The sequence below is a fragment of the Lynx rufus genome, unplaced genomic scaffold (genome assembly GCF_022079265.1).
Source record: "Lynx rufus isolate CCGP_SWC_20201006 ecotype Redwood Valley unplaced genomic scaffold, mLynRuf1.p SCAF_7, whole genome shotgun sequence".
NCBI lineage: Eukaryota > Metazoa > Chordata > Mammalia > Carnivora > Felidae > Lynx > Lynx rufus.
Window position 1 is genome coordinate 34,491,406 of NW_025814889.1, and position 19,122 is coordinate 34,510,527.

At 40.2% G+C, this 19,122-nt stretch overlaps 1 protein-coding gene and 1 non-coding gene across 2 annotated transcripts in view; both read left to right on the forward strand.

Moving 5' to 3' along the window:
- ATP6V1E1 (ATPase H+ transporting V1 subunit E1) overlaps positions 1-18,851 on the forward strand; it is a 31,370-nt gene extending 12,519 nt beyond the window's left edge. Inside the window, exons 5-9 of the mRNA XM_047066238.1 lie at positions 9,818-9,907; positions 10,488-10,556; positions 13,418-13,512; positions 16,916-17,003; positions 18,253-18,851. Coding sequence (XP_046922194.1) covers positions 9,818-9,907; positions 10,488-10,556; positions 13,418-13,512; positions 16,916-17,003; positions 18,253-18,315 — 405 coding nt within the window. The 3' untranslated portion in view covers positions 18,316-18,851. The remainder of the gene's footprint in view (positions 1-9,817; positions 9,908-10,487; positions 10,557-13,417; positions 13,513-16,915; positions 17,004-18,252) is intronic.
- TRNAR-UCU (transfer RNA arginine (anticodon UCU)) lies at positions 4,899-4,971 on the forward strand. The gene has a single exon. It is a non-coding gene; the product is annotated as a tRNA-Arg (tRNA).
- Positions 18,852-19,122: the final 271 nt, after the last annotated feature.

Consider the following 19,122-nt stretch of genomic DNA (forward strand, 5'->3'; position numbering starts at 1 on the left):
GGCTCCAGGCTCCGAGCCATCAGCCCAGAGCCCGACGCGGGGCTCGAACTCACGGAGCGCGAGATCGTGACCTGGCTGAAGTCGGACGCTCAACCGACTGCGCCACCCAGGCGCCCCAATTTTTTTTTTTTTTTTTTTTTTTTTGAGAGAGAGCTGGAGGGGCAGAGAGAAAGAATCCTGAGCAGGCTCCGCACTGTCACTGCAGAGCCCAACATGGGGCTCGAACTCACAAACCTTGAGATCATGACCTGAGCAAAAATCAAGAGTCTGATGCTTAAACAACTGAACCACCCAGGCACCCCCAAAATTTTATTTTTATTTTTATTTTTTATTTTTTTAATTTTTTTTAATGTTTATTTATTTTTGAGACAGAGACAGAGTGCAAGTCGGGGAGGGGCAGAGAGAGAGGGAGACACAGAATCTGAAACAGGCTCCAGGCTCTGAGCTGTCAGCACAGAGCCCGATGCGGGGCTTGAACCCACGGACTGCGAGATCATGACCTGAGCCAAAGTTGGACGCTCAACCTACTGAGCCACCCAGGCGCCCCCAAAATTTTATTTTTAAGTAATTTCTACACCCATTGTGAGATTCGAACCCATAGCCCTGAGATCAAGAGTTGCACACTGCACTGACTAAGCCAGCCAGGCGTCCTGAGAGGTTGGAACTTCTATATGGACAGCACACTGATTCCAGGTGGAGCTGAAGGAATGGATGAGATCACCAAGGTTGTGGATGTCGAATTATAGGGCCAAGTAAACAAACTGAGAAGCATCTTTTTTTTTTTTTTTTAATTAAGTAAGCTCTGCACTCAATGTGGGGCTTAAATCATGACCCCAAGATCAAGAGTTGCATACTCTACCAACTGAGCTAGCCAGGTACCCCCAAGAAGCATCATATTTAATAGGCAGGAAGATAAGGGATTGCTAAGAAAACATGAAGAAAAAAGCAGTCGTGTTGGAGAAGAATAAGAAGCTAAGGGAACAGAAAACTTGAACAAAATGAGAATCTAAAATAGCAGCTAATGCTTCTAAGAATCAGAGTAGGTAGAGCACAGATTTGGCATTCAAGGTGTCATTTCTGACTTTTGCCAGAGCACTTTCATTGGATTAATGAAGGCAGAAAGCCAGACTGTAATGGCCTGAAAAGTGTGTGGTGTAAGTAAGTGTGTGGTGAGGAACTGGAGGCATGTGCATGGCCTCCTAAGGAGCCGGGCTGTGGGAGCTGCTGGTGCATTGATCTCAGATACAAAGTTACAAGTATTCTATAGTATGCAACTTGAGTTCAGTGTACAGCTGAGCTTTTATTTTTTTAATTTATAGTGAGAATTTTGTGAAAATAAACATTTCTATAATTTTAGTTCTAAAGACATGTGTTTCCTTAGCGCTTTGCCAAGTCTAACTTCTTACCATCAAGTAATTTACAGTTTAGCAAACACAGTAAGAGGCCTAGAGGGCTGAGGAAACAGAGCAGACAGGGTTACATATTCATCAAAGCATACATACCTGCTTTAAATGGATTTCGCTATTTGAAAACATTTTATTTCTAGTAGTTATTTTCTCTGATGTTTATCCTTTTTCCTTGCCTGCCCTGATGTTTAAGAGCACAAGCTTTGGAATTCCTGTGAGATTTGAATTTCTGTTTCCTGGTATCAGCTATTCGGTGGGCAAATTTTTTAAGCACTTTGAACCTTCTGTTTCCTATAAAACAGTCAGGTTTAAGAGGGCAGTTAGGTTAGAGGCAGTCAGGTTCAAGTGGGCAGATATGTCCTTCCAAAATACTGATAATAAAATGTAAACTGACATGTGAACTGCAGTAATTTACACATCTCTCCTTGGAAAAGCTGCTTGGGGAGCCAGATGATAATCAGAAGGTTGGAATTTATTTATTTTTTAAATGTTTATTTATTTTGAGAGAGAGAGAATCCCAAGCAGGCTTCATACTGTCAGCACAGAGCCTGATGTGGGGCTCCATCTCACAAACTGTGAGCCAATATCAAGAGTTGGACACTTAACCAACTGAGCCATCCAGGTGCCCCAGAAAGTTTGAATTTAGTATCAAAGAGTGTCACTAAGATATTAGTGGTTTGTACCATTGTTGATCATAATTTGCCTCTTTCACCTATGATGACATATCTTTTAAGTTACAGGAATACTCAAGGGACAGTATAATTTATGTCAGTCAGGTTTCAGCCTTCTTAGCTAGAGTTTGGGTTTATTCTGGCTTCCCTGCCTCCTTGATTGGAGTTTTAGATGGTGTTAAAAGTCCTCACTTAACCTATTTCCAGATTTTTCATAGTGGGCTACTTTTACAGATGGCTAGTATTGCTCTTTACAAGTCGTCTTTATTTAATTTTATTCTCTTACAGCAAACCTATCTCCATACTCCACTCCTCTTTGCTTGACCATAGTTGATTGGTCAATTCCAGCCCAGAGAAAAATGCTTGAGGGATTCCACGATGAGGAGGGGCTACAGTTTCTTTCAGCCAAACACCTTACAGAGTGTATGCTTTATTTTTTTTTTTTTTAATTTTTTTTTTCAACGTTTATTTATTTTTGGGACAGAGAGAGACAGAGCATGAACGGGGGAGGGGCAGAGAGAGAGGGAGACACAGAATCGGAAACAGGCTCCAGGCTCTGAGCCATCAGCCCAGAGCCCGACGCGGGGCTCGAACTCACGGACCGCGAGATCGTGACCTGGCTGAAGTCGGACGTTTAACCGACTGCGCCACCCAGGCGCCCCAGAGTGTATGCTTTAAATCCTTGTGCTCATAAGCTTCCTAGATTGTGTGAAGCCTTAAATGACTTCTTAACCAGACTGTTCGGATTGAAGTGATAATACTTCTCGGGGTTAGGTTGTTCTGATGGACACTTAAAATTAGAGGTTGAGGGGCGCCTGGGTGGCTCAGTCGGTTAAGCATCAGACTTCAGCTCAGGTCATGATCTCACGGTCTGTGAGTTCGAGCCCCACATCAGGCTCTGTGCTGACGGCTTAGAGCCTGGAGCCTGCTTCAGATGCTGTGTCTCCCTCTCTCTCTGCCCCTCCCCTGCTCATGTTCTGTCTCTCTCTGTCTCAAAAATAAATAAAAACATTAAAAATAAATTAAAAAATTAGAGGTTGATTTTTGAGCACCTCTTAATAGTTTCACTATGTTCACGTAGAAATTTTAATTCTAAAAAAAAAAAAAGGAAGAAATTTTAATTGTTTTGTCAGGGTATCATATTCCACCCAGTTTCTTTAACCCCCCCACCAACCCCTCACAAATTGATCCACCTTTTTCTTTCTTTCTTTCTTTCTTTCTTTCTTTCTTTCTTTCTTTCTTTCTTTCTTTTTTTCTTTTTAAATCTATGCTCTTCCTCCTTTGAACTTAAAGAATGTTTTTTACATTACTGCTGTCATCATGTCTTTCAGTGTCTGGACTAACTCAAAATTATAACCCTGTCTTCAGACTCCAGGTCTTTGTGAGGAGATGGATTACTGTTTAAATATTTCTTGCTCTGAGGGTTTAGTCTGCTTTGTGTAGAATATATTTGAGATTGACTGTTGCTGTGGGGGAGATTTTGAGGGTTTACTTTCTCTTGAGCCCTCAGGGACTAGAAAAGTCATTTTTGTTGGTTATTTTATTTGGCTTTGTTTTTTGTTTTTGTTTTTATTTGATTTTTGGTTTCAGGAGAATTTAGTGATTCATCACTTACGTATATCATCCAGTGCTCATCACAAGTGCCCTCCTTAATACCCATCACCCACTTAACCCATCCTCCTGCCCACTTCCCTCCATCAGCCCTCAGTTTGTTCACTAAACTAAGAGTCTCTTATGGAGGGACTAGAAAAATCTTAAAAGCTAATCACACTCAGTGTATTAAAAGGGTAATAGTCTTACAGTTTCTTTAGTAGATTCCTTTATTAGTGGTTATCCATAGAAATACCTCTGTCAGATAAATGCTTTAAAGCAAAAGCTAGCTGATGTTCTGTAACAAATGGAAATAAAGCCAACCTGATACAACCACTGAGATAATACCACCATGGGGAAAATGTGAAAAAGAAAGTGACTATCGTCTAATAATTACATACTTAGAAGAAGGAAAAGGATTGTCCTTTTTGACATTTTGTTGTTAACTTTTTTTTTTTTAAGATTTTATTTTTAATCTGTATACCCAATGTTGGGGTTCAAACTCACAACCTTAGATCAAGAGTTGCATGTTCCACTGATTGAGTCAGCTGGGTGCCCTTGTTGTTAATTTAAATGTATTTGTTTTTCATCATTAAAACAAAATAGGGGGGCACCTGGGTGGCTCAGTCAGTTAAGCGTCTGACTCTTGACTTCAGCTCGGGTCATGAGCTCATGGTTTGTGAGTTCAAGCCCCACACTGGGCTCTGCGCTGATAGTGCAAAACCTGCTTGGGATTCTCTCTCTCCCCCTTTCTCTGCTCCTCCCATGTACTCTCTCTCTCTCAAAATAAATTTTAAAAAATAAACTTAAAAAACAACAACAACAAAACAGCCAAAATAGGAGCTTACTGAATGGGAGAAGATATTTGCAAGTAATACATTCAATAAAGGGTAAATATAAAAATATATAAACAACTTCTACACCTAAATACCACACCACCTCCCTGAAATAATCTGGTTAAAAAGTGGGTGGAGGACCTAAATAGACATTTTTAAAATGGTGTTCGATATCAGTAATCATCAGGGAAATGTAAATCAAAACCACAGTATCAGCTCATACCTTTCAGAATGGCTACTGTCAAAAAGATAAGAAGTGAGTGGTGGCAAGGGTGTGGAGAAAAGGGAACCTTCATGCACTGTTGGAAGGAGTGTAAACTGGTGCAGCCATTCTAGAAAACAGTATGGAGGTTCCTCAAAAAATTAAAAATAGAAATACTATATGATCCAGGGATGCCTGGCTGGCTCAGTTGGTAGAGCATGTGACTTCTGATCTCAGTGTCATGAGTTCAAGCCCCATATCGGGTGTAGAGATGACCTTAAAAAATAATAAAAATATATTTTTAAAAGGAGAAATACCATATGATCCAGTACTTCTCCTACAGGGTATTTACCCAAAGAAAATGGAAACACTAATCAAAAAGATATATGCAGCCCTACTATAGCATTATTTACAATAGCCAAGACAAATGTCCCAAATGTCCATTGATAAATGAATAGATAAAGAAGGGGGTGTATATACACAATGGAATATTAACCATAAAGAGAGAAGTCTTAACTATTTGTGACAACGTAGATAGATAAAAGACTATTGTGCCAAGTGAAATGAGTCTGAGAAAGACAGGCACCATTTGATTCTGCTTATATGTGGAATTTGAAAAACAAGTGAACAAACAGATACAGAGAACAAACTGGTGGTTGCTAGAAGGGAGGGTGTTGGGTGAGGTGAAGGGGATTAAGAGGTACAGATATAAGTCAAGTCATGGAGATGAAAAGTACAGCGTAGGAAATATAGTCAATAATGTAATGTCATATGGTAACAGATGGTGACTAACGGTGGTGAGCACTGAGTAGTGGGTAGAATTGTCCAGTTACTAGGTAGCACACCTGAAAGGAATATAACATTGTATGTCAACTGTACTTCAGTAACAAAAAAAAGTACTTGGTTTTGCTTAGGTAAATTTAGCAAAACATGCCTGTTAACTTGTTTCAGGCTTCAAACTATACTATTTTGCTGTTACTTGGGCCCATCTCTCAATAGGGCATTGTTGGGAAAGGACTCCTACTTTGGGTCATAAGCAGGGAAACAGTAAAAGAACTTTCTATCCTTTTCTGATTTATTAACGAACTAGAATCTTGCAAACTCCTCTGGGAATTTTAACTACTTTTTCAGTTTTGTGCAGAATGTAATAAAAGAGTGATTTTTTTTCTTTTAGGGAAAAAAAATTAGTATATTAAAACTGCATTTTAAAGTTTAAAACAATTATAATACTCCTATCTTCCATTTAACAAGTGGTATAATCTAGTTAAAATATAATTATGCTGGGGTTCCTGGGTGGCTCAGGTGGTTGAGCATCTGATTCTTGGTTTTAGCTCAGGTCATGATCTCATATTTCAGGGGGTTGAGCCCCACCTCCGGCTCTGTGCTGACAGAAGACTGCTTGGGATTCTTTCTCTCCCTCTCTCTACTCCTCCCCCATGTGTGCGAGCACGTTCTCTCTCTCTCTCTCTCAAATAAACTTAAAAAAAATATATATGATAATTAATTAAAAGTGGGGGCGCCTGGGTGGTTCAGTCAATTAACTGTCTGACTTCGGCTCAGGTCATGATCTCATGGTTTGTGAGTTCAAGCCCTGTATTGGGCACCAGGCTAACAGCGTAGAGCCTGCTTGGGATTCTTTCTCTCTGCCCTTCCCCACTTGTGTTCTCTCTCTCTTTCTCTCTCTCTCAAAATTAATAATTTTTAAAAATATAAGTCGGGCACCTGGGTGGTTCAGTCGGTTAAGCATCCAACTTTGGCTCAGGTCATGATCTCGCAATTCACGAGTTCAAGCCCTGTGTTGGGCTCTGTGCTGACAGCTCAGAGCCTGGAGCCTGCTTCAGATTCTGTGTCTTCCTCTCTCTCTGCTCCTTTCCTGCTCACACTCTGTCTCTCTCAAAAATAAACATTAACGGGGTGCCTGGGTGGCTCAGTCGGTTAAGCGTCCGACTTCGGCTCAGGTCACGATCTCACGGTATGCGAGTTCAAGCCCCACGTCGGGCTCTGTGCTGACCGCTCAGAGCCTGGAGCCTGTTTCAGATTCTGTGTCTCCCTCTCTCTTTGACCCTCCCCCGTTCATGCTCTGTCTCTCTCTGTCTCAAAAATAAAATAAATGTTAAAAATAAGTAAACATTAAAATATGTGTATGTGTATATATATATACATATATATACACATACACATACATATATACATATGTATGTATGTGTATATATGTGTGTATATATGCATATACACATATGTATGTATGTGTGTACATGTATGTATGTGTATACATACATATATACACATATATACATATATACACATATATACACACATACATACATATGTATATATGTGTATATATACACGCATACACATACACAGTTATAGGTGAAAAGTATGAATCATTGACCAGTGAATGGCATTTGGTCATGTTTGGTTTGGGGACAGAGTATATATTGTAACATAGACTGAAATACAAGAATAGGTAAACTATATTCATGTTAAAAGTTTCTAAAGGAGACAAACTGCAGTCATCACTTGATGTTTGGAATCCTTGCATTTTGGATCAACCCATTTATTTTCATAATTTGGGGAGGAAAGCGCTCTAATAACAACATAAGAGCATTTGGGCAGCTTTATAACAAGCATTTCTTTGCAAATAACTCACTGTACGTGTGGTTAGTCTTTGTTTTCAGATAAACAGAAAGTCAACTTGGATATACTACCACTGTATTTTTGTTTTCCCTTAGTTCTGGATGTTCTAGAGACATTGTAATCAGTATAAGGTTTTTTGTACAGATGTTGAATTCAGTGAAGATAATCTTAAGGTGTATAATAATATGTGAATTAGAATTTTTTTCCAGTATTTTATTTGCTTTTGAAAAAGAGAAATTTTAAGTAGTTCGCATTATAAACTCTAATGACATGGATTCTCAGAACACCTTCATGAAATTTTTGGGGGTGTCCAGCCACAGATTAGAAATCTTCTACAGTGAGGCACCTGAATGGCTTGAGCGTTCGACTTTGGTTCAGGTCATGATCTCATGGCTCGTGAGTTCGAGCCCCATGTCAGGCTTTGTGCTGACAGCTCAGAACCTGGAGCCTGCTTCAGATTCTGTGTCTCCTTCTTGCTATGCCCCTCCTCTGCTCACGCTCTGTCTCTCTCAAAAATAAACATTAAAAAAACAAAAAGAAGAAATCTACAGAAACCAATTTTGTACTGTATATTGACTAAAATGAAAAAAAATCTTCCACAGTAGTGCATGCTCGTATTGTTTAGTTTTTCATTTGTTAGTATGTTAGAAACAGTCTTCATATGAAAGCATGTATGTGTTTGAACTTTGATTAGTTGTCTAATGGCAAAATTGACAGAAAATTGCTTGCAAAGTTAGTCTGTACAGGTGAAGGGCCACCATTCTTCTTCTTAAAAAAAAAATTTTTTTTTAAACATTTATTCATTTTTGAGAGACAGAGCACCAGCAGGGAAGGAACAGAAAGAGAGGGAGACACAGGATCTGAAGCAGGCTCCAGGCTCTGAGCTGTCAGCACAGAGCCCAACGCGGGAGGCTCGAGCCCATGAACCGTGAGCTCATGAGCCGAGCCAGTCTTCTGAGAAGACACCTAACCAACTGAGCCACCCAGGCTCATACCATGATACGATTGAAGTGGTGCTATTGAAGTCTTTGAATTTATTTTACTTTCTATTAAAAGCTTTTTTTTAATTGGCACTAAAGTGAATACTTCTGATTTTTTTTTTTTTTAATAAATCTTGGTGTATTTGCACTTAGTGAATGTCAAATGATGAAAGAAACGTTTGCTTGAAATTAGATGTGTGATTTGAATGTCAGACCGAATGCCCTCACCTAGGCGCCCATTGTGGAGCAAGAGCTCACCGCAGGTGTCCTGCATGGCAGTGGTTCTCAGAGGGGTGGGGATGAAGGGTGACTCTCAGAACAAAGGGCTTTTCAACATAGAGGGCCACTTCCTCCCCTCCACCCTCTCTCCCCAAACTCTGGTCTCTAGGTGAGCATGTGTCTCTCCTTCCTCCTTAAAACACCAAAAAACATAACTTTCCAAGGATTATACTAACTAGAATAGACTGTGTCGGAGAATTTAAGAGGCATTATCTCTGCCTTTTAAAAGACGAGACTCCGTTTTTTGCCAGTAAGCCAATAAATGCTTGTTACTTAATGATTTCCAATGTGTTCTCTTTGTTATGTTTCCTAATAATCCCTTTTAATTTTTATTTTAGTTACTTTTATTATAGAAGTCAATGTTTATTATAGAAAATACAGGGGCACCTGGGTGGCTCAGTTAGTTAAGCATCGGACTCTTGGTTTCAGCTCAGGTCATGATCTCATGGTTTGTGAATTCAAGCCCCTCAATAGGCTCTGTATTGACAGTGTGGAGCCTGCTTAGGATTCTCTCTCTGTCCCTCTCTCTCTGCCCCTCCTCTGCTCTTTCTCTCTCTGTCTCTCAAAAATAAATAAATAAAAACTTAGAAAATACAAACTAGCATAAAGAACACTGAAATCATTGGTGGGTGAGGGGATGGGTTAAGTAGGTGATAGGAATTAAGGAGGGCACTGCTGATGAGCACCAGGTGTTATACGGACATGTTGAATCACTATGTTGTACACCTGAAACTTATTATACTGTATGTTAACTAACTGGAATTTAAATAAACACTTAAAAAAGAAAATTGAAATCATTGATAACCTAGCCTCCCAGAGGTAAACATTGTTGATGCTTTGCTATCTATCCAGATATTATTTGTGTTTTTCCTAATAAAAAATATAATCCTATTGCACAATTGTCCTAATAGCTTGCTTTTAAAATCTTTACCATGTAGCTCTTTCTATGGTAGTTTTGTAGATTTCTGAATTGATTGATAATCTGGGCTATTCTGCTTGAGTGTTAACTCCCCAGGAGTTATGGATGATTCTTCATGCTTCCTTGTATTGACGTATAGGACTTGGTACGACATCTGGTTTATCATCTGTCTTGGAATGTGTTTTGAATGAAAACAGTAACATAATGTGAAGCAATTGGGTGTGAGCCAGGACCATCCTCACGGTGGGTTCTGAGCTGATGACCCAGAAACTTATTCTTCTCTGCTCTTTGTAGGACCTACTAAATGAAGCAAAACAAAGACTCAGCAAAGTGGTAAAAGATACAACCAGGTACCAGGTGCTGCTGGATGGTCTGGTGCTCCAGGTAACTTTATAGGTTATCAATAAGATGTGTTAAGAGACCAGCTCTGTTTTTTCCTGTTTCGTCATCTCGGCTTTCTTCCTTTCGCTCTTTTCCTTGTCTAATAGACAAATGCATGGGAGGACAGTAAAGTCTGGTGGTTAAGACTTCCAGACTTTACCACTCTTTTATATAGTCTTACTAGTCCTTTAGAACTCAAGGGTCAAATATGCTTGCAACCTCCAGCCTTAAACTTCCTTAATTTGATTGCACCACTAAAACACTTGCTTTAAATTATGAGGCTCAGACCAGAGACAGTATGCATCTTAAATGTTTGCTGCTTGTTTGTGAATTCTTATTTTACTTACGTTAATTACAATAACATTTGGCCTCTGCCTAGTTGATGTAAGAGAAGATTCCCATATAAATTTTGTTTCTACCACTGGAGTGTTGGGTGTATTTATCTCGTTTGTGATATCAAAAGCTTTTTACCATGTTCTCATACTGTGTCCAAATTACATGAAAGAATTATAAAAATACTTTGTTTGGTATTGGGTTTTATGAATTGCATTTCCTACTAATTGAATCTGATTGTGTTTTAAAGGGTTTGTACCAATTGTTGGAGCCACGAATGATTGTTCGTTGCAGGAAACAGGATTTCCCTCTGGTAAAGGTAAAGAGCTTAAAGAAGACATCTATTTTTTTTTTTTTTAATACATTGAAATGTTAGAGATTATATTGCATGCTTTAAATAGATGATAGCTCAACCATGGAAATTAGGGGTATCTTAACACATTATGGACATTAAGTGTACCTAAGCCTCTTGATTTCTTTTCATAAAGAGGTCAAATAGCCCCATCTGAGTTAGTACCCTCTTCCCTTTCTGGGAACATTGTAGTACCATAATGTTCTGAAAGTTCAGCAATAAAAACAGTCCATACTGGATTGGAACAAAGATGGGCAGACAGTACCATCTAAAAGAGGCACACTAGGGGCGCCTGGGTGGCGCAGTCGGTTAAGCATCCGACTTCAGCCAGGTCACGATCTCACGGTCCGTGAGTTCGAGCCCCGCGTCAGGCTCTGGGCTGATGGCTCAGAGCCTGGAGCCTGTTTCCGATTCTGTGTCTCCCTCTCTCTCTGCCCCTCCCCCGTTCATGCTCTGTCTCTCTCTGTCCCAAAAATAAAACGTTGAAAAAAAAAAAAATTTTAAAAGAGGCACACTACTCCCAGACTAGCAAAGTTTGGCTGTAACCCAGTATATTCCTATACTTGAAGTAATAATGTGGGTACCAGAAAAAAAGGTTGGTCAGCAGTGAAAATATAGCTGCAGGCCCAGAGGCAAATACTAAGTTGTTCCTCCACGTCCTGTCCAACGGAGAATATGCCCCAGTGTGAGGGGTGACTGCTGGCACCATGGCAGGTACATACAGGCTGTAGCATTAGAAGGATGCTCTAGACCAAAGGACCTTGAATCAGAATGAGCTCTCCTAGCTCTGATTCTGTGTCATTGTGTTGCTCTTCAGATTAAAATTCTTTCATGTGGAGTGCTGGCTCAGTCAGAAGAGCATGTGACTCTTGATCTTGGGATTGTGAGTTCGAACCCCATGTTGGGTGTAGAGGTTACTTAAATAAAACTTTAAAAAAATAAAATATTTCCATGCAGTTTGCTTTCAGGAAAGGATTGAGTGCTTGATCCCTTAGCAATTATATTTATTTTGTTTGTTTTTTTGTTTTGTTTTTGAGAGAGAGGGAGAGAGAGAAGTGGGGCTCACCCAAAACAGGCTTGAGTTCACCAGATGTGGGGCTTAAAATCACAAACCACAAGATCATGACCTGAGCCAGAGTCCAAAGCTTAACCGACTGAGCCACCCAGCCTCCCCTAGCTAACATTTCCTTAGCAATTATATTTCTTATTGTAAATTAGTACACTTAATAGTACATAATATATTTGCATTCTTACTATAATTTGTTTCTCAAGCAACTTGTCTTCTAGGAAAGAAAAAGTGCCAGCTGGAGAACACAGGTGTTGATTCCTCTCACTCTCCACTATAAATTAATTAAGTGTGATTCTAGGGGCACCTGGGTGGCTCAGTAAGTAAGCGTCTGACTCTTGATTTTGGCTCAGGTCAAGATCCCAGGGTTGTGGAATTGAGCTCTGAGTCAGGTCCACGCTCAGCGTGTGGTTAATATAGTCTCTCTCTCTCTCTCTCTCTCTTTCTCTCTCTCTCTCTCTCTCTCTGCGCGCTTCCCTACCCCTCTGCTCGCACACTCACATGCTCTTTCTCTAAAATAAAAGAAATAAATTGTGATTCTAGTTTATAAATCATCCCAGTAACCTGAACTCATGTTTGTGCTGACAGCCTCATGTATGAACTTGTAAAACAGAAAGCTAGACATACTGGAGAGTTTGCCAGGGTGATAAGCATTCTATGGAGGCAGGTCTGAGCTTCCAACTAAAGTTCCTTTTAGAAAATGTTATTTACATGTCTACTCCCGCAGAATGTTATTTAGATAGGACTTTCCACTAATTACATTTTATCACCCTAATTGCAGTATAGCATTTTTTTCCTCCTGATGTGCTCATTTGTTTTTAAAATTATAAAATGTACTTGGTATAAAATTAGCATTCTAGCTGTACAGTGGCCTTAAGTACGTGTACACTGTTGTGCAGTCATCACCCCATCACCCCATCCCTCTCCGGAACATTTTCATTTTCCCAAACTGAAATTCTGTCCCCATTAAGCACTGACTCCCCATTCCCCTATCTGCAATCCCTGGTAGCCACCATTCTACTTTCTGTCTCTTTGAATTTGACTACACTGTGTACCTCTTACTGGTAGAATCGTACAGTATTTGTCCTTTTGTGAGGTTTTCGAGGTTCGTCATGTGGTAGCATGTGTCAGAATTACCTCCCCCCCCACCTCCCTTTTTTTTAATGTTTATTTGCTTTGAGAGAGGAGGGGAGGGAGAGCATGAGCAGGAGAGTGGCAGAGAGAGGGGGAGACAAAGAATCCCAAGCAGGCTCCACGCTGTCAGCACAGAACCCAACTCAGGGCTGGAACTCAGGAACCATGAGATCATGATCTGAGCTGAAATCAAGAGTTGGACATTCAACCAACTGAGCCACCAGGGCACCCCAAATTTCCTTCCTTTTTAAGGCTGAATTATATGCATATATCTTTTGTTTATCCATGCATCTGTTAAACACTTGGGTTGTTTCTACCTACCTTTTGGCAATTGAATAATGCTGCTGTGAACGTGGTTGTATTAATACCTGTTCAAGTGTCTCCTTTCACTTTTGGATATATACTCAGAGATAGAATTGCTGGATCATATGGTAATTCAGAGTTTAATTTTTTTTTGAGGAACTGCCATACCATTTTCCACAGCAGCTGCACCATTTATGTTCCCACCAGCAGTGCATCTATTCTTTTACTGGATAAATAGGAATACCCTTGCTTGTATAGTTGGCTGATTTTTTTTTGATACCTGTTGCTGAGTCTCTACTAAAACCTCTTGTTTTCTGTTTTTCAGGCTGCAGTGCAAAAAGCGATTCCTATGTACAAAATTGCCACCAAAAAAGATGTTGATGTCCAAATTGATCAGGAGGCCTATCTGCCTGAGGAAATGTAAGGAGTATTCTGCTTTTAACATCTAAGCTTCTTTCACTATGAGAATGGCTTCTGTGCTGAGTCTTTCTTAAAGTTTTCTCCAAGGCACTCTTTACTACAAGAATGGAGGTGTGGTGGTGTTCCACTTGTAATTATTGCTGTTTTTTTTTCCTGTCACTACTGTGTTGTTCCCTCTTGTTAAACAGCTGGACATACTCTAAACATCCTGCTTCCTATGGGCACTTAGTTTATTCTGCAGAGAGGTAGCACTAATTCTTTACCCAGAACTCAAAGCTGGGTCCACATCTCTGTATCAGATGCTAAGGAAGAGAATTGTTACCTCTAAGTTTCTTGGAAATAAGGAAAGTAATCCCATATAATAGTGACTACTGTATAGACTAATAGAACTTTCTAATAGTTAGGTTCCTTAGATATAGAATTGCAAATACCAGTGGTACTTCTGCTGTGAGGAAATGACAGGACATTTCTTCAGCATCCCTAATAAGCTTGGTGCAATTGGGATAGGCAACAGGAACTCCTGACAAGGTCAGCCAAGGTCATTTCCTTGATTGCGTCTGTGTGTCTGATGCTGCGTAGGCACACATTGACTAACATTGCAGAAAGTCCTTGAGACATGTGAACCTAGTCGAAAGAGCACCAGATGTAGGTTTGAGTTCCGAGTCAGCCTTTTGTTAGCTATGGGACCATCATTTGTAAAATAGGGCCATCATTTGTAAAATATTGCCATCATTTGTAAAATAGGGCCAATGCTTTTAGCTTTTTTGTTTCATGAACTGAGGAAAAGAGATGAGATAGTACATGTGAAAATGCTTTATATACCGAGGTGTATAAGCTGGTGACAAAAGCTTCAGTATTGTCAGATTTAGGCTTGATTCTCCACTCTGCCACATACTAGCTAGGTACTCTTGGACTAGTTACTTAATTTCACGGAGACTTATTTCCTCACCTCTAAATTGGAATGAATTCTTGCCTCACAGAATTCTTGGAAGCTTAAATGAGATAATGTCCATACAGCACTTAATGCAATGCCTGGTACATGCAATATACATAGTTATTCAACTGGCAGATGATCATTGTTGTGGAGATTAAGCAGACAGGACATAAGACACTTGGTTCAGAGTCTGGTAAATAATGGGTTTCAGTCCTGAAACCTTTGGGGGCCAGATGTTTTGAATATGCGTTTAGAAAAGCAATAAAGTGCATATGCTACACATTACATAATATCTCCAACAGGGTCTGAGGCATCACACCTGTGATCAAATACATTAATATTTCTGAATGGGAAACTAGGAATATTCACACTACAAGGGATAAATACATAAAGATTCACTAAGTCATTAGCTGCCAAGTACTAGAGATCAGTTCAGCTTGTGGAGACACACAAATTAGACTTCTGTTCTGACAGCTTTTTGAATTTCAGAAATGTAGATAAGGAACTGCAGACTTACTCTAGTGCTAATTTGAAGTAGAATTTTAAATATTGTTGTTTTATTCAATCAGTTCATTCTATTGAATCTCTTTAAACCTGTTTTCCTGTTTGTAAAATGGTGAGGATACCAAGACACTGGTGGGGTTGCTGTGAAGACAGAAGTTGTGGGCAGCCCTTGGCTTTCCATTCTATGAGTGCCTGGCACACAGTCGATATTCTCAGACAGTGGTGGTCTTCCTCCTTACTCCCTCTGTGAGGACAAAGTATTCTCTCACAGACATTGGGGTCAGGATTTCGGCAAAGAACCAACCATGTCCTTATGAAGGATATAGTCTGTTTAGAGAAACCAAAGGTAGATTAAACAAAGAAATGCCAGGGGGAGGGAGGACAGAGTAAGAAAATAATATTAACGTAATAGTCCATTAAAATTTTTCAAAGAAAATTTGCAAAACCTTTTCCCAGGCTTTGTCATATAGCTTGCTCATTTAATAAAATTATTTCATAAAACTCTAATGTAGTAAAAGAATGTCATTCCCGGGGAGCTCCTTTTAAGAGTTGGCCTATTATATGCCTTAAGCCTCTAAGTGCTAGAAACTTTAGAAATGACAGAAGTGAGGTGTGGCTTGGGGCACCTGGCTGGCTTAGTCAAAGGAGCATGTGACTCTTGATCCTTGGGTTTGTGGGTTCGAGCCCCATGTTGGAGAGATTACTAAACAAGAGTAAACAAAAATTGGGGCACCTGGGTGGCTCAGTCAGTTAAGCGTCAGACTCTTGATTTTGGCTCAGATCATGATCTCACAGTCATGAGATGGAGCCCCTTATACCCAGTGTGGAGGCTGCTTGAGATTCTCTCTCTCTGCCCCTCCCCTGCTCATACTCCCTCATTCTCTCTCTCAGTAAATAAATAAACTTAAAAAAAAAGATTACTAAACAAAAATAAACACAAAGCAAGAAGAAGAAATGAGTTGTGTCTAGAGGCAGACCTTTTTTTTTTTTTCTTTGAGAAAGAGTGCACTTGCCTAGGTGGGGAAAGGGTGGAGGGAGGGAGTGGGGGAGAGAGAGAGAGAGAGAGAGAGAAAATCTTAGGCAGACTCCACACTCAGCACAGAGCCCAACTCGGAGCTCAGTCTCACAACCATGAGATTACGTGAGCTCAGTCTCACAACCATGAGGTTACGTGAGACCTGATCCAAAATCAAGAGTTGGATGTTTAATGGACTGAGCCACTCAGGTGCCTCTAGAGGCAGGACTTTCTTTCTTTCTTTGTTTTTTTAATTTTTAAATTTTTTTTAATGTTTGTTTATTTTTGAGAGAGAGTGTGGGTGGGGGAGAGGCAGAGAGAGAGGGAGAGAGAGAGGGAGACACAGAATCTGAAGCAGGCTCCAGGCTCTGAGCTGTTAGCACAGAGCCCGACACAGGACTTGAACCCACAAACCGTGAGATGCCCTAAGCTGAATTTGGGTGCTCAATTGACTGAGCCACTCAGGCGCCCCTAGAGGCAGAATTTTCTAAGGGCAAGTTTGGCACAATATTGCCGTTGTACCTTTAATCTGATATACAGTGCAGTTATGAATATTGCTTTATCAGTACTTGCTGGTAATTAGCAGGATTGGGCATTTAAGAAATATTCAGAGGAGGACTCCATTGATATGCAAAATGGGACCAAATCCTCCCCCTTTCCATTTTGTTGAGGAGGGCTGGTTGTTAGAATTAAGTTAGGTGCTAAGCATAAAATCAGATTGGCACATAGCAGTCACTTGGTAAGTGACAGTTATTATCACCATCCATACCTTAAATCCTCAGAGGCTTTTTGAATTACTTTTAAGCTTATTGCTTATGTTTATTGGTCCCTTATAGTATTTAGACGCTCCATACACCAAAACAGCTTTCTTCCAAGGGAAGAAAGTAAATGTACCATGTGTCTGTCTTCCTCAAATCTATAAAAATTGTTATTTCCTGTGTTCTTTGTAGAGCTGGTGGAGTTGAAATCTATAATGGAGATCGTAAAATAAAAGTTTCCAATACCCTAGAAAGCCGGCTGGATCTCATAGCCCAGCAGGTGAGTGTGGGAATACTTCTTATTAGTTGGTCTGTTGTTACTTTGAAGTGGTACAGAGAACATATGTCCATTCCCTGGTATTTGGGGTTTGTCACTCTTTCCACATTTTGTGGCATTTTCTTGAATGGGCAGTGGGCACTTAGTGGCATTTACTGAGGTGATACCATTTACATGAGAGTGGATTTAGGGTTGAATGAAGGTTTATTTAGGATTCTAATGTAAACATTTTACTACACGTAGAGGTGCTGAGCAGAGTCCTTTTCTCCAGTAATAATGGTGGGATCTAAAGTAAATATTGTTTAAAGGAATTCCCATAGGGCTGCTGGCTCTCCAGATGTTTCCAGGTTTGCACAAATGAGCTCTAGGAAACAAGCCAGGAAAATCCAGTTATCTCAAAATGTGGGGCCTCTTTCAGCAGTGGTAGTCTGCTGCTGTGGCTGCTAACTTGTCTTACAGTGAAAGCACTTTGACCTAGAGTATCATCTGCTGGTAACTTACACCGTAAAGCTGTGTTTCCCATTAGAGTAGCCACTACCCACATATGAATAAATTAAAATTAAGTAGAATTAAAAAATGAGTCCCATGGTTGCACTGACCATATTTCAAATGCACAGTAACAACCAAATGTGGCTAGTGGCCTCTGTCGGACAGCATAGCCTTAGAAGTTTGAACTTACATCCTAAGGATTTTTCAGTTGCCGTACGAATGAGTGCCTCATTACAAACTGGCATTATGTGTGTTCTGCTTGGCACATAGTAGGCACTCAGTAACTGTTGAAAGAAACATAGCTGATCCAGAGTATTGTTAAGGGATCTTCTCTTCTCCCTACATCACAGAGTAACAGAAGCCTTAAGCCATAAGGGCATGCGCCTGGCTCAATTGGTAGTGTGGGACTCTTGGTCTCGGGGTTGTGTGTTCGAGCCCCACATTGGATGTAGAGATTACTTTAAAAAAAAAAAAAGATGCCTTAAACGATAATGGCTTTAATTATAGTTTTTTTTCTTCATCCCCTTAAGCAGTCAGTCATAACCACAAATTTGCGATTGGTTAAGTTTCTTGCCAAGGATTCTGTTAATAGTTTTTTGGATAAGTAAGGACAGATTGGTCCTTACACAAAGCATGTAGCTTTGTGATTTCTTTCCCAGCCACGTAAGGGTCAGTGACTCTCCACTTGCAGTTAAGATGTGCAGTTCTTTCCATATTTTCCAATTGACAACACTTCCCTATTAAAGAACTTATTTCTTCACAGATGATGCCAGAAGTTCGGGGAGCCTTATTTGGTGCAAATGCCAACAGGAAGTTTCTGGACTAAGCCTTTGGGAGAGGTGGAGTTGATCCACTGCTCTCTGGCTGTGATGTGGAAGTTTCTAATATTTGAAGAAACAAGATATCTGTGTGGATTCCTCTTCACTGTTCTAATATTCTGTATTTATCAGTGGATACTCTTCTGTAGCTAATGCCTATGGCCTAATTGTTAACAATGAGAGCAAGTTCCACTTAATGTAATCAGGAAACCTCCTTCTAGCTACTCTAAAAGTAGCACAGCTTTCATTTGCTTCTGTAGCATGAAGGTGAGGGTATCAGATGGTGGTTATGGGAGCTTCACCAAGTCTTTGCTCTTCCTCTGATTTCAGTTCTCCAGTCTAGAGGGTGACGTGTATAGTGTTCTCTGATATTAAATCTCTGCTTTTAGGCTTAAAATGCATGGTGGGGGGTGGGGGCACGCATTCCTTCCAGCAGTAGTAGCTTCACTGTTAACCTGTTTGGGCCTAGAAGTGTTCCTCATCTGTAAATGTGATTTAAAATCTAAGCCATGAATATGTTTTATTTATTAAAACAAAAGGTTTACATGGATTTCACTGTGTTTTATTATGCAAGGTTCTACAAGTTTGTCGTTTTAGAGGGTCCAGTTCTTCCTGAGGTATCTAGATAAGCAGCATTTTCCTAATCCCATAGCATTTGCTGGTCGACAGCTGTCACTACTTGAAACCATTAACCCTCTGTGTCCTCTGGCACTTCCTGCTCACTTTTACCAGGCCCTTATCCAGAGGTGTTCCTTGTAGCCCCTTAGGATCTTTCACACACACCACACGCACAGGTGTTCAATATTACCTGTCCT